The sequence below is a fragment of the Pteropus medius genome, unplaced genomic scaffold (assembly GCF_902729225.1).
Source record: "Pteropus medius unplaced genomic scaffold, Ma_sr-lr_union100, whole genome shotgun sequence".
NCBI lineage: Eukaryota > Metazoa > Chordata > Mammalia > Chiroptera > Pteropodidae > Pteropus > Pteropus medius.
In genome coordinates, this window is record NW_024352787.1 from 3,537,007 (window position 1) to 3,550,537 (window position 13,531).

Consider the following 13,531-nt stretch of genomic DNA (forward strand, 5'->3'; position numbering starts at 1 on the left):
TGACAGTCATACCTTCTAGAAGCAAACAGGACACAAATAAACCAAGAATGACTAGGAAAAGTTATCAATGAATTTGAAGAAATAGATACTAATGGAATTTAAGTATGATAACAAATAGAGGTTTCTAAAATTAAAATCTTGTTTATCAGGAATTGTGTGGCTTTCAGCTAAAACAAGAGGAAAAGTTAAGTTCAGCCTGAGGATAGGGATTTTTAAAAGGTACCCAATTAGGATAATTGTGTGTTCACCTGTTTGCAGCATAGTGGTTGTTCATTTTAATACTGATTTATTTTCCATTGCTAAATATTCTACACCTTTAGTTTTGTTAATATTCTGTTGATTCTGTTTTTAAGGAAATATGCAGATTTCATTTGAATATATCATTTTATTCTTGACGTATTATTCCCTAATAAGCAGGCATTATTAAAACCATTTTATGTTCATTTTAAATCTTATCAGTTTTAAAATTTGCTTCTTATTTTAGAAGTTACTGTGTGTTCATGTTCTTCTGAGGTGTCGGCCAAGTTTGTTCTCCATGCAGTACAACTTGTAAAGCAAAGAGCATATCGAAGTCATGAATTCTATAAGTTTTGTTCCCTTCCAGAAAAAGGAACACTGACCGAAGCTTTTCCTGTCTTAGTAAGTTTTAATTAAAGATAGAAAAATCCTAAAACAATTTGTTTTTGTTTTTGGTATGGGTTAGTATTTGAATTTGATTTTATAGTTTATATTTAGTGTTTATTGGGCTATATATTTTATTAATGCTTGGGACTGAATCCGAAGTAAATAGTAATCTCTTTTTAACTCTTAAATAACTTAGTCAAGGAAAAGTACAGGTCTGACAGAAACTGACGCCTTGCAGTGTGGACCTTGATTGAGTTTATTTCTTCATTCTATAGTAGATAATTTCCTTATTTAAGACTTTTCTACACATCACTTAAGTTATTTTATTAATGCCTTGTTAAGAATCCTTGCTTTCTGGGTGAAACTGCTACTTGCTTCCTACACAAATTACTTCAAATATGGCAGATTTCTATTCTTACCCTGTGTAATTCAGAATTACATATGCATATGTTAAGAGGTAATGCCTAGTCTTTCTCCAAAGAAGGTGAATGTACTGATGTTGTTTCTTAAACTTGCTGCATTGTGTTTTCAGTTGGTTATATGATCTTTCCTAGTTTCTTATGTTTCTGACTACTTTCACTTATGTTCATATATCAGTGTTATGATTCATTTTTAAACTTTCTAATGTACTGATTACTAGAAAACTTAATATAAAACTCAGCACTAGGAACATTTTTTGTTTTCCATTATTTTAATAGGGAGAGAGATGAAAGTGACCATAATTTTACTTTGCTTTGGTTGTCAGACAGCTCTGAGATTAGAACTCAACTGTGGCTATTGAGAATATGCCTTATAAAACCCTTTCTCTTATTATTCTTAATTTTCCCTTTAGACCTAAATTTTTATTTCAGTTTATTTTCCACTATTATTTTGTTGTATATGTTTTCAGAAGCCGCCTCAGATCTTTTATGACAAGTAGTGTAGATTTATGAATAAATAATTGTTTATTTAAATGCCTACACTGTATGAAACTAATTTGCATAACTCCAAGCATAGCTGGTAACAGTTGAATTTTCTTGGTGTACAAATAGGAAAAGTTTGAAAGCATAGAATTCTTTGAAATACCTACTATTTATATTTTATGATTTGAATGGAATTGAGAAAAAAGTTGTACACATTTTTAATTTCTTTTTCTTTGCAGAGTGGGAAAGCAATTGAATTTTGCATTGCTCGTTGGTGGGCAAGTCTTAGTGATGTCAATATTGATTACACCATTTCTTTCCATGGGATAGTGTGTACTGCTCCTCAGTTAAACATTGTGAGTTCCACATTTTCATTATTTTTAATGTTAGTTATATGTGTACTTGAAAATTAATCTCATTGATTGTATTTAAACTTCAACAAGGAAATTACCCATGGTTCTGAAAATAACAGTAGTCTTCATTCATGAGTGCTTATAAACTTAGACATTTATTTAGGTCCAAATTTTGTTTAAAAATACTGTTTATTTTCAATAAAGTTTAAGAAACTGATTTGATAAATATCCTTCATAGCATGCATCGGAAGGAATCAACCGTTTTGATGTGCAGTCCTCCTTGAAATATGAAGATCTGGCTCCCTGCATAACTTTGAAGAGCTGGGTTCAAACACTACGGTATCATTAAATGTTTCAGGGCTACAGATGTTGAGTATTGATGTGGTGGGGGCAGAAGGGTCTCTTACACTCTTTAAGGAGTCATTTTCTTAAATTTGTCTGAATGTTGGAGATGAAAATTCAGTTTATGACACTCTAGCCTAGGAATCCTGGCAGATTTCTGAGGCACAGCCCCAGCAGCAACTTCTAGCCTTAAATAACATGTATGTAAAGCTTTCATTGTGGCACCTGGCAGGACGCATCTTGTGACAAGTGAGCACCATCTGCAGTCAAAACTTATCCTTCAGCACTTAGCAGTTGTCACTCTAACACTGAGATCTAATTATGTTAAGAATTATTAGTTGACATTTGAAAATGTCTATCATGAAGAGATTACCTTTGTAATATTGCATAATTTAAACTATTGCCATTGTTCAGTCAGTAGAATTATATAAGTTAATGATTAAAATAAAAAATATACTGAATGCTCATTTGTCACTTGTTGCATTATAGATTTTGTTGATTTATAGGGTTTTTTTGGTCTCATTAAATGAACTCAAATCAAGTCAATTATGTAATTGTCTAATTACAGCCCACTTAGTGCAAAAACAAAACCTTTAGGATCAAGAGATGTTTTGCCAAATAATCGTCAACTTTATGAGATGATCCTTACATATAACTTTCATCAAGTAAGTGTCTGTGCAGTAAAGTATACCCTTGTAATGAACTTTTGTGTTTTAAGATTGTAAATTTAAAGATGGAAAGATGGTATGTATATTCAGTATATCTATGAAATACAGTCAAGTAATTTAACAGTGGTTGATTTGGAATTGTTCTTTGGGAAATTATGACTTATAATAATCTAAGTACTATTCAGATTTGAAGTCACAGATTTTGATTTGTGGTGACGTGGCCTTTGAGCCTTAGTTTTTGTAAGCACTCATACCTATTCACTGGTACCTGTCCAGTATTACCTGTCCAGTGGTTAGATGTCTCGTCGATACCAGATGCTTTCTGATTATGATAGTAATGGGCCTGATTGTTTTCTGTGAAGCAGGCTCAGAATAACTGATGAGACATCAGAGTAACTCCTAAGTTGAATGAGTGGTAAAAGTAGTTGAGGCTAGTACAAATGTTGGATCAAAGTGTTTATGTGGGATTCGTAAGATCTTAGTAAAACTCTTATTGAAGCATAATATAGGTTTGATTTTAATGTTTGGGAGGTGATTGATTTCAGTGAATTGTCAAATTTCAGTTTTATAAAGTAAATATATATTGCTTTATTAATGAATACAAATAGCTGGGTTTGTATTTTTAAAAGTTTGTAAAAGAGGAGTACCTTTTATTAGTGCCAAAATACTGGATGTTCTACATTTTTAAAATTGGCTCCTGCAAGAAAATATTGTAATGCTTTTAATGTAAAAGTCTCATCAATAACAATATAAATCTATGTTAGAAATCATGTAAACCATGTAAGTGATTCTTCTTATTTTTTTTATAGCCCAAGAGTGGGGAAGTAACTCCAAGCTGCCCGTTACTTTGTGAATTATTATATGAATCAGAATTTGACAGCCAACTGTGGATCATATTTGACCAGAATAAAAGACAGATGGGTTCAGGCGATGCCTATCCACATCAGGTATAAAATTGACAGTGATTTTTAGAATTAACAGAAACTGTTTCTTGAACTAAGGAATTCCTGATTTCTTGTTATGGTAATATTTGTTTTTTTTTAAATGCCATACTTTTGCATTTAGTATGTTGACACATCACTAGAAGCTCAGTTGTCTGTAGAACAGACTGGGACAGCTTTTCAGCCAAATTAAGTTTTGAGGAATGATGTAGACACTGGCCAGCATAGCTTTTTATTTTTAGTATTTCTCCTTCCTTGGCACTGCTTCCACTCATCTGAAAGTTGACAACAAGTCATCTGATGTATGTGAACGCCTTGAAATGATCCCAGGTCTGAACTGAATAAAGAGCACTACAGTGATGCCAAGTGTCTTCACTTTATTAGAACTTTCAAGTTTATTTCTTCATGGGACAGTTGTGATTTGACCACTTACTGTATGCCAAGCACTGTGCTGGGCACTGTTGTATTGAAGGGAAAAAAACCTTTTAATCATAATTTTCAGAAATTTTATCTCTAGTTGAAATATTGGTACAGAGAAATGAGGTACTTCCTGTAATATTTACAGTTTTATGGTAAGTAATGAAAATAACTTATGTAAGTTTTTTTCATTTAGTCATTCAAGGAATGATTTATTCAAAGCAAGCCCCAGTCACATCTCCTTAGTACAGACTGGATTATTGTAGTGACATTACTTTAGTTGCTTTTAAAATCTCAGAAGAAATGGCTAATGCAGAATATAGTATCCCATCCTCTCGAGCTGGTTAACTAGATGGAGCATAGTAGATTTGTATTCCTTGATCTCTGTTGGCTCCCTGTTTTTCTGGTCTATAATAAAGGGGTATGACATTTTGATTATTAATAGAAATGTTACCAGTCATGGGTATGCGTGTCTTAGATATTTACAATAGCTCAATTTTGCTCATTTTCGGTGTTGTTTTATACATGTTTCTGAGTAATCATGTGCTGGAAAATCATTGCTTTTCTCAGTCTGGAGCAGACTGATTTAGCTGAGCAAATGGGAGTAGCCTTTCATTGTGGGAAGAATGAGGGCTTAGGAGTCAGACCTGCCTTCAGCTCCCTTTACTCTGTATGTGACCTTGGACAGTTCACTTGATGTCCCTGGTCCTGCTTGCTCACTTGCACAGTTTTGTGGTTATGTAAATTTGTGTACCTTAACTTGCACGGTACCTCACATACTGTAAGCACTCTGTAAGTGGTAACTATTCCTGTTTACCTTCTTACTATGATTTTAATTTTCTTGGCTAAACTACTTTTCCCAAATGTTTTCTTTTTTAGTATTCTTTGAAACTGGAGAAAGGAGATTATACAGTTCGACTACAGATTCGTCATGAGCAAATCAGTGATTTGGAACGTCTTAAAGATCTTCCATTTATTGTTTCTCATAGGTTGTCTAATACCTTGAGCTTAGATATTCACGAAAATCATAGCCTTGCACTTCTAGGAAAGAAGAAATCCAGTAATTTGACACTACCACCCAAATATAACCAGCCATTCTTTGTTACTTCCTTACCTGATGACAAGTAAGTGATCGTGTTGCTTACACTTAATGCCCATCTTATACACTGTAGTCTGTTAATGCTAGTTCATTATATTAAGGCTAAATTTATATAGTATGTCGTCATGTACCATTTTAGACTAACATTATTTCTCCCTTTGATTTTTGAAATCTTAGCTGGGGGAATTATTTCAGAATGCAATTGTTTTAATGTTTTTACCCCTAATTATCTTTGTAAAACTTTTTCATTTCTTCTTTTTCTCTTTTGAATCTTATTAGAATACCTAAAGGGGCAGGACCTGGATGCTACCTTGCAGGATCCTTGACATTGTCAAAAACTGAGCTTGGAAAGAAAGCTGTAAGTACTAGGTTTTTTGTTTTTTGGGTTTTATTACATTGAAATTACCTATTCCCAAATGTCCCTTTCTTTAAAGATGGGAATTAAGTTCACATGTCAGAATAGGTAAAAGAGAAGATCTCCCTGGCAAAAAGAAAAAAAATTAATAGTTTTTTTCCCCAAAGTAAAGATCAGTTAATATTTAGTTGTATTTTAAAGTGTTTAGTATTGTTTTTCCCAAGCCTAAGTTACTCTGGCTTTGAACCTTTCCTACCTTGCATGACTAATATACTTGAACTTCCTGTGAAACAGATCCAAATTAAACTTGGCTTAAGTGAATAAGGTGTTAAAATTAGAGCATTTTATAGAATTTTAACCAACATAATATTGTGGGTATAGGAATAAGTTAGATCTTTTTGGGTTACTTCTAAAAACCAGTCAGAACAATTATTACTAATGAATGGCATTTTTCACACTTGTACAGACCTTTCTCTTGTTGGAATGTTGGTATTTCTCTTGGTATTGCCTTTTATTTTAGTTTCAGAATTATGCTTTTTTTTGTTGTTGTTAAAAACATGCTTCTGATTGTTAATATTTTAGAGATAAATGTTAGTTTGGTAAGTACCTGTTCTAGTTTTTACATCTGTTTCCATTATACATTTTTTGTGAGAATAGTGTTTATATAGTTCTATAACTTCTTGTCATAATATCATTTTAGCTTAGTGCCAATAAAAGTTTTCATTCTTACAGTTTTGCATTTCTCTTAGCATTAGTTCTTACAAAGTAAGCCTACTACCTAATGCTGGAATCTATAAATACTGTTATCAAAATGAATAGATCTCATACCTCTTAACAAGTACACTTATTTCTTATCACTATTGAACAAAAGATCATTTATTTGCAGTCATAGAAGCATAACTTTGGAATTTGTTGTGTAGAAAAAGTTGTTTGCCTTGACATTTCCTGAGTCTCATTTCAGTCTGTACTATTTATTTATATATGGTATATTTAGCATAATTTGAAAAGAATTGGTAGTTAATGGTATTGGAATTTATAGATGCACTGATTTAAGAAATCCTAGTAGTCTTTTTCTTTAGACTTCACTTCCTGGGCAGTGTGTTGCTTCCACTATGGGGTTTCAGCAATGGGGCTTCAGCAGTGAGATTCACACCCTGATAACTCTTAAGTGTCCACTTCCTTGTGATGAGTATGACAGCAGGACATTGTTATAAAAGTATGCTTTTAGCAATTCAGAGATAGTTAACTACTTCTTGGCTCCATTTTTCAGAGGAAGTTGTGAAATTGTAAACGTGGGATTAACTATACTTACTACTATCAGGTAATTTCTTATCAAGGTAGATTTTTTTAAAGAAATAGCAAAAACCTTAAACTGCAGAGATAATTATAATTCTCAACACATTCTTTAATCTTACCTCAGTAGTTTTGCGTTTCTCATGGTTTGGTAGCTGGGAAGGTTCATTTTACTTTGACTTTCAAAGTCAGCTTGAATGGATGCTTGGTGTGTGTATGATGTGACATCCTTGATAATTAGACTCTAAGGATTGTCACTTAAATTTAATGTTTTCAAAAGTGTTTTGATAACTAATGGATTTTGCTGTGCTAAATTTTTTAAATAAATTTGAAAATAAAATTTTTGAAATAAAGTAGAAAAACATTTGCCCATAGAAATAACATTTTAGTGCATTTTAATTTAAACAATTAAATGGCAATGTTGCTTTCTTTAAAAGCCTGCCATCTGGATCGTAGACATGACCCTTCTAAAGTACTGTGACACATAAATTGGAAGAAAATTAGACAGAGGTGGTGTCTCCATCCTGTGTAGATTATGCATGTTTTCTTACAGAATGTCGTTCTAACTCCCAGGGGCAGTCTGCAGCAAAACGACAAGGAAAATTTAAAAAGGTACTGATTGTCAGTTCTTTAAAAAGATGTCTTAAAGCCTTATTTGCATATTAGCTAAACTTTTTTTCTGTCACTATTATAAATCTTTTTAAAAATATCTCTCCCTTAGTTTCCTTTCTTTAAGTTCTGCAGTATAGTGCTTTTAGCTTATCAGTGTTGACATACTGCTATCCTAAAGGTTTTTTTTCCTACCATAAATTGCTGGAAGACCCCTGTTCTGTATGTGTATAGAAAAAAATTTATTGCTATTCACTTCTTACTCCAGATATACCAAGTAATAATATTTGAAATTTTGCATATCTAAAATCTTATAGAGGTGAATATGAATTTTTAGCTATGTAAACCAAAACAAATTATTTTAAAGTATGAAAATATTTTTTTGAAAATATTCTTAAATTGGATGATTTGATTAAAAAATATTACTGAGGTATTTCATGTGAAGTTTATTCCTTGCTCTTAAGTCTTCTTAGTTCTGGAAGGGCACAGACAGAGCAATAGACAGCAGAAACAGAAATAAGGACTGTTGACCCAAAATTAAAACTTTTACACTAAGAGCATAAGCAAATTTTAAGACAATAACTAGTAAATAGTCTGATCCACTTTCCTGTAGTTTATTAGACAATCTCTGATTGACTGCTTAAGCCAAAGTTAACTCAAAAAAGGAAAATTCTAGTTCAGATGTACTTTAAAGAAAGAGATACATATTCAGTGAGCTCTCTGACACCATTGAAGACCCACTGACACTATTCAGCATTTAGTGATTTCTTTCAAACAGGAAGCATTGCAGTGGGAAAATTAGAATGATAAAGTATAAACAAAGGTAACTTATACTTCTTAATTCATAATGATATGAAACTGGGGATCACCATCTAATAGGTAAAATTACATTATTAAAAAGACTTCTGAAATGTTCATATTATTATATAGTGATAAATACTTTGTTCAGACAAAATACACCACTGAGAAACATCTTTCTAGATTAAAAAATAATAATTCTGTAGAGACCAGTATTTCTCAACAGAGTATCTTTACCCATTTGCGGGCCATGTACATGCACTTAGTGAAACAACCACATTAAAAGAAAAACAGAATAAAGTAGGAAGTGTCAGTTCATTAGATTCATAAAACTGTAATTTCATTTTATTTGTAGATTGTTATATTTGAGTCATGATACAGTAGTTTTCAACCTATTGCTTTAGCGAATAAGGAAAAGGTATTTTAGGAGTTCATTAAAAATAGAGAAGGCACATATCGCAAACACATAGCCATTTTTTTTCTTCCCATTGTATACTATGGGAGTTTTGGTGGATTTTGTTTGGATTAGGTTGTATGAGATGGAATATTCATCAAGTGTATAAGAAAATGATTATTACTTGATAGGTAATAAAGCTTTGTATAAAGAACTTGGCAGTTAGAGTTACCTCTTACCATTTCTATCTTCAGTACAAGTACATGTGAAGCTCTTATTTTAAAAATCATTATTATAGTTTTATAATCACATTACCTGTATAGATACACATATAATTTATTGCCTGAACAAAATAGCAACTAGCCTTTTGTGTAAACATGTTCTCTGGGTTTCAGTGACTTGATCTGAACATGAATTTTACCCTTTTTTTAAGCTCATTGTAATATAAAAGTATATAGTTGCTTTTAACAGGTCATCAATAACATTCAAATATGATATAAATCTTTAAACATTTTAGTTTGTGCGAAGGTATTACAATCTTGAATTTAGTTCTTAATAATTTAAGAACTAAGTAAATTTGTCATTTCTGAACCAAAATTTACATGGTGTTATGTTATCTTGCCCAAAGAATAGTTAGTGGTTTTGTGAGTAGGTTTGACTTTCTAAATATTATTGTTCAAATACTGTTGAAATACTTTGAGAATAACTAGAATAGCATTTAAAAAGAAAAAAAACCCTCACTATTAGTTGACTGTGAAAGAACTGTAGCATTTCTGTTCTGAAGGTTCTTTTTTACTATGTTTTTAAATCATTTCTCAAGATACAATGGTGCAAAATCATTTCTATTAAATTAACCCGATACTAAGTTCTTGAGAAGTGAGTTGTAAAATACTCATTGTCAAAAAGAACAGATGACCGTGATCAAGCAAATAAATATTTTTCTTTTCATTAGAAATTAAAACCACCATATTCATAATTTTTAATAGTAAAATGTTCTTGTCCTGAAATACTTTACAGGATTATATTAACATTTATAACATCTAACTTGATATATTTCATATATAAAATACTGATTACAAAACCTTGTTCTCTCTTCCCAAAGGTCATTCATCATAAATTTTCAGCCTCTTTTGTACTTTTAGTGATAGTTTATGCTGTGATATAAGGTTTCTTCCTGTTTATAGATCTTTGTTAGAGTTCATTGTTAATCATAAATTAACTTTAACATTTTAAATTCAATTCTGTATTCTCTCTTTACTAAAACATAATAGCAAATGCCTTACCTCTGAACTTCAGAGGAAGAATTGCCTCACAACAGAGGCTTCCCATCTGGAAGTTTGTCCCTCTTCCTAATCAGGCAAGGAGGAAGGGAGACTAAGGGAGGCCTACCTTAGGTTAGAAGGAATGTGGACTGCCAAGTTTCCTCCTCCAGGCAAGTGTCATTTACATTTTAGCGTACCGGGTGGTACAGAAGCATGATTCCAAAGAGAATAGGACTATATTAACAGAGTAAATGTTGGAGACCATTTATACCTTTAATTCTTAGGTATGTGTCATTTATGCCATATAGATGACACTGAAGCAATCTGTTTGCCTAAGAACTTGGTGATAAATTATCAACTCAAATTTGCAGACACTTAAACTTGGCTTTGCCCAGTGTAGTACCCACATAGGAGAGTGAACCTCAAGATGGAGAAAAGGATGTGTGGCAGGATTCAGAAGGAGCTAGCCCAAGCAAAATACCTGTTTCCTTTTTCCAGTCTCAAACTTCACATCTTCGCTTGTAGGTTATTGCTCCCTGACCCAGAGAAAGTGGCACTGAAAGGGCTAAAAATGGATTTGTGTGATTATTTTGCATCAGTGGTTTTCTGTGCTAAAAATCAGTCATATTGAAATTGTAATTATTTTATGTTGAAATACTGTTAATACAACAGTAGTTCCTTATATTCACTATTATAATTACACCCCAAAATAAGTTTTAATTGTGAAAATTGTTTAGATGGGCTTATTTATGTAGTATTTACACCTATAAATCCTATTTTGGGGAAGGTGGGGCTTGCAGTACTATTTTTTAACCTATGTAAAAGTTTTTTGGAAATTACTATGATTAGAGCAGTAAAAGTCTTTTTGGTAACACAACGTGTTCCAATTTTAGAATTTTTTAAAATTAAAACAAATATAAGGATTTAATTTAGCACTTTTTAATATAAACCTGAAGATAGAATTTGAGAAATTGATTTAATAAATAACGATTTAACAAAGACACCTGGTGGTTGTGCCAAAAACAGAACTAGCAAATATAAAATTTCCCAGATAATGTATTATTTTTCATAAGTAAAGACTTATGTGCTTTAATAAAACAGATGGAAATAGATGTAATTAGATATGATCGCACATTTCTCTGCTCTCTTCAAAGCAAAACCTTTCAAAATAACTATATATACTTGTTTACTTCCCATTCTTTCTTCATTTCTTTCTTAGTCTGCCTTTACCTCTCAACTGTCCACTGAAACTTCTTTTATCATGGTGGTCAGCAGCCACTCTCTTACACCACCTCTCAGTTACAGTCATCAGTTGACCACTCCCTCTTTCTTCACCCTGGCTTTTCTCAGAGCTTTCATGACCCCATATTCTCAATGGATTCTGCCTCTTTTCACTCACCGGAGCGTGGAGATAGTAGAATGCTTTGGACCAAGTCCTGAACTCTTCCCCATCCCTGCCTCATCTTATTCATCCCCTTTAAACATCATCAGCAAGCATTATTGGTTCTGCCTTCACAGAATATCTCAAATCCATTCCTATCTTTTCTATAGCCTGTTATTTAGTTCAAGGCGGTGTTGGGATGCCTTCCTAACTTTTCGTCCTTTTCCACCTTTGCCCTTCATCATCCATTCTCCAAATGGTATTAGGCCTCATTAAAAACAAACCAAACCTTTTAATCCATGCAGGACCCAGAGTCATTAAACAAAAAGCAAAATTTTAATCATGTCACTGCCTTGCATAAAATTCTTCTGGTAGGCTTTCTATAGCACTTAGAATAAAATTTGTGGGTTTTTTTGTTTGTTTTTTTGCCATATTCTATCAGCCTTACTTAATATGGTTACTGCCCATTTGCTCAGTACATATAGCCGTGCTAATATACCAAACTCAGGTTTTTGCACAAGCTCATCTGCTACTTTCAAACACTTCTTCCTCTCATTTATTTGAGGTTTATTTAGGTCATTCAGATCAGGTGATACGTCTTTAGAGTGGCTTTCCACATAACTCCTTTGTCTACAGTTCCCCTACCTTACCTAGCAGTCACTCTGTATCCGTTTATTTTCTTCATATCATACATCAACATCAAATTATTCATTTACTTATATGTTTGTTGAGTATCTTCCCCCACGAGAATATCTGTTTCCTGATGGCAAGAAAGGGCTTTTTCTGTTTTGTTCTTCAGTTGTCAGAGTGTTAGCTGGCACATCACAGGGGCTCAATAAGCCTTGTTGACTGAATGAAGAAAGATATTTCTCTTTAAATTTACTCAGAGAGAAAAGAGGGTGTTTTCTTCCTTCTTTTTTTTTAAGTTCTTTATTTTTTTATTTCCTCCTCTTCTCAGATATAAAATGTGGAAAGTTCAGTACTTTTCTAATTAGTGTGTCAAGTAAAACAAAATACCAAGTGCATTCAAGCAGAGAAAAATTTATTCTTATCTCCTTATTTTAAAGGAGGTATTAGATGTATTGGTACTTTAAAATTGGGGAGAAAATTACTGGTTGCTGATTGGAATTTTTTGTGTATTGTGGTGCCTTAGAGTCTGGAATACAGTGTAGTACAACTCAGATGCAGCCCACATTATGTAATATTCAGCTATTAAAGATGATTTTAAAATATGTAAAATTAAGCATGTTAATCTAAGACTGTCTCTCCACATTCATAGGATGTAATCCCTGTTCATTACTACCTAATACCTCCACCAACAAAAGCTAAGAATGGTAGCAAAGATAAAGAAAAAGATTCAGAAAAAGAGAAAGATTTAAAAGAAGAATTTACGGAAGCGTTGCGAGATCTTAAAATTCAGTGGATGACAAAGTAAGTTTTTAATGAGTTTTAATTTTTTAAGTGTTTACTTTTATTTTCCCATTTATAATAATATTTTATGTATATATGCATTGGCTATATTCAAAAATGTTAACAGCGAATGGTAGGATTATAAGTGCTTAAAAATTTTGTTATATTTATTTTTAGTTCCCTTTTGTGAACTAAAAATGTTTTTAATGTTTTAATCACTTATTTTGATTTGCTCTTGTAAGATAATTTTATTGAGAAGTATGAAGAAGAAAATAAAAATCACTTTTGCCCATTCTCCAGTGATAATCATTGTCCTATTATTATTTGTATTTATACATGTAGCAGTATGAATGATATTGATATTTTGTCCTGATTTTCCAGTTACTGTTGATCATGAGCATTTCCTGTGTTATTTAGTAGTCCTTTAAAATATTATTTTAATGACACATATATGGTCCTATGGATGAAATATAACCTACTTAAATACTGTACTAGATATATACATTTATAGGTTTTCTTTATAACATTGTGATGGATATTCTTATACATTTAGATTTCTTTTTAATTTTTATCAAATAGTATCTTTTAAAGTATAATTACTGAACCTAAAATACTAGTTTTAAAACATCACCTTATGTTCTGCCGATTGCTTTTCAAGAGTGAATATAACAATATATCCACCT

General features: G+C 32.1%; 1 protein-coding gene across 6 annotated transcripts in view; it reads left to right on the forward strand.

Moving 5' to 3' along the window:
• The window catches only part of TPP2 (tripeptidyl peptidase 2), a 65,392-nt gene that overhangs the window by 42,296 nt on the left and 9,565 nt on the right, over window positions 1-13,531 (forward strand). For 3 of the 6 annotated variants that reach the window (XR_005649988.1, XM_039849467.1, XM_039849470.1), the window contains exons 17-25: window positions 485-639; window positions 1,766-1,882; window positions 2,118-2,218; window positions 2,790-2,886; window positions 3,699-3,836; window positions 5,127-5,371; window positions 5,626-5,704; window positions 7,568-7,606; window positions 12,718-12,869. Coding sequence is in view for 4 of the 6 variants with exons in the window: in XM_039849467.1 (XP_039705401.1) it covers window positions 485-639; window positions 1,766-1,882; window positions 2,118-2,218; window positions 2,790-2,886; window positions 3,699-3,836; window positions 5,127-5,371; window positions 5,626-5,704; window positions 7,568-7,606; window positions 12,718-12,869 (1,123 nt within the window). In the remaining 2 variants the exon portion in view is untranslated. The remainder of the gene's footprint in view (window positions 1-484; window positions 640-1,765; window positions 1,883-2,117; window positions 2,219-2,789; window positions 2,887-3,698; window positions 3,837-5,126; window positions 5,372-5,625; window positions 5,705-7,567; window positions 7,607-12,717; window positions 12,870-13,531) is intronic. The other 3 variants (XR_005649989.1, XM_039849471.1, XM_039849469.1) reach the window with 1 other exon arrangement.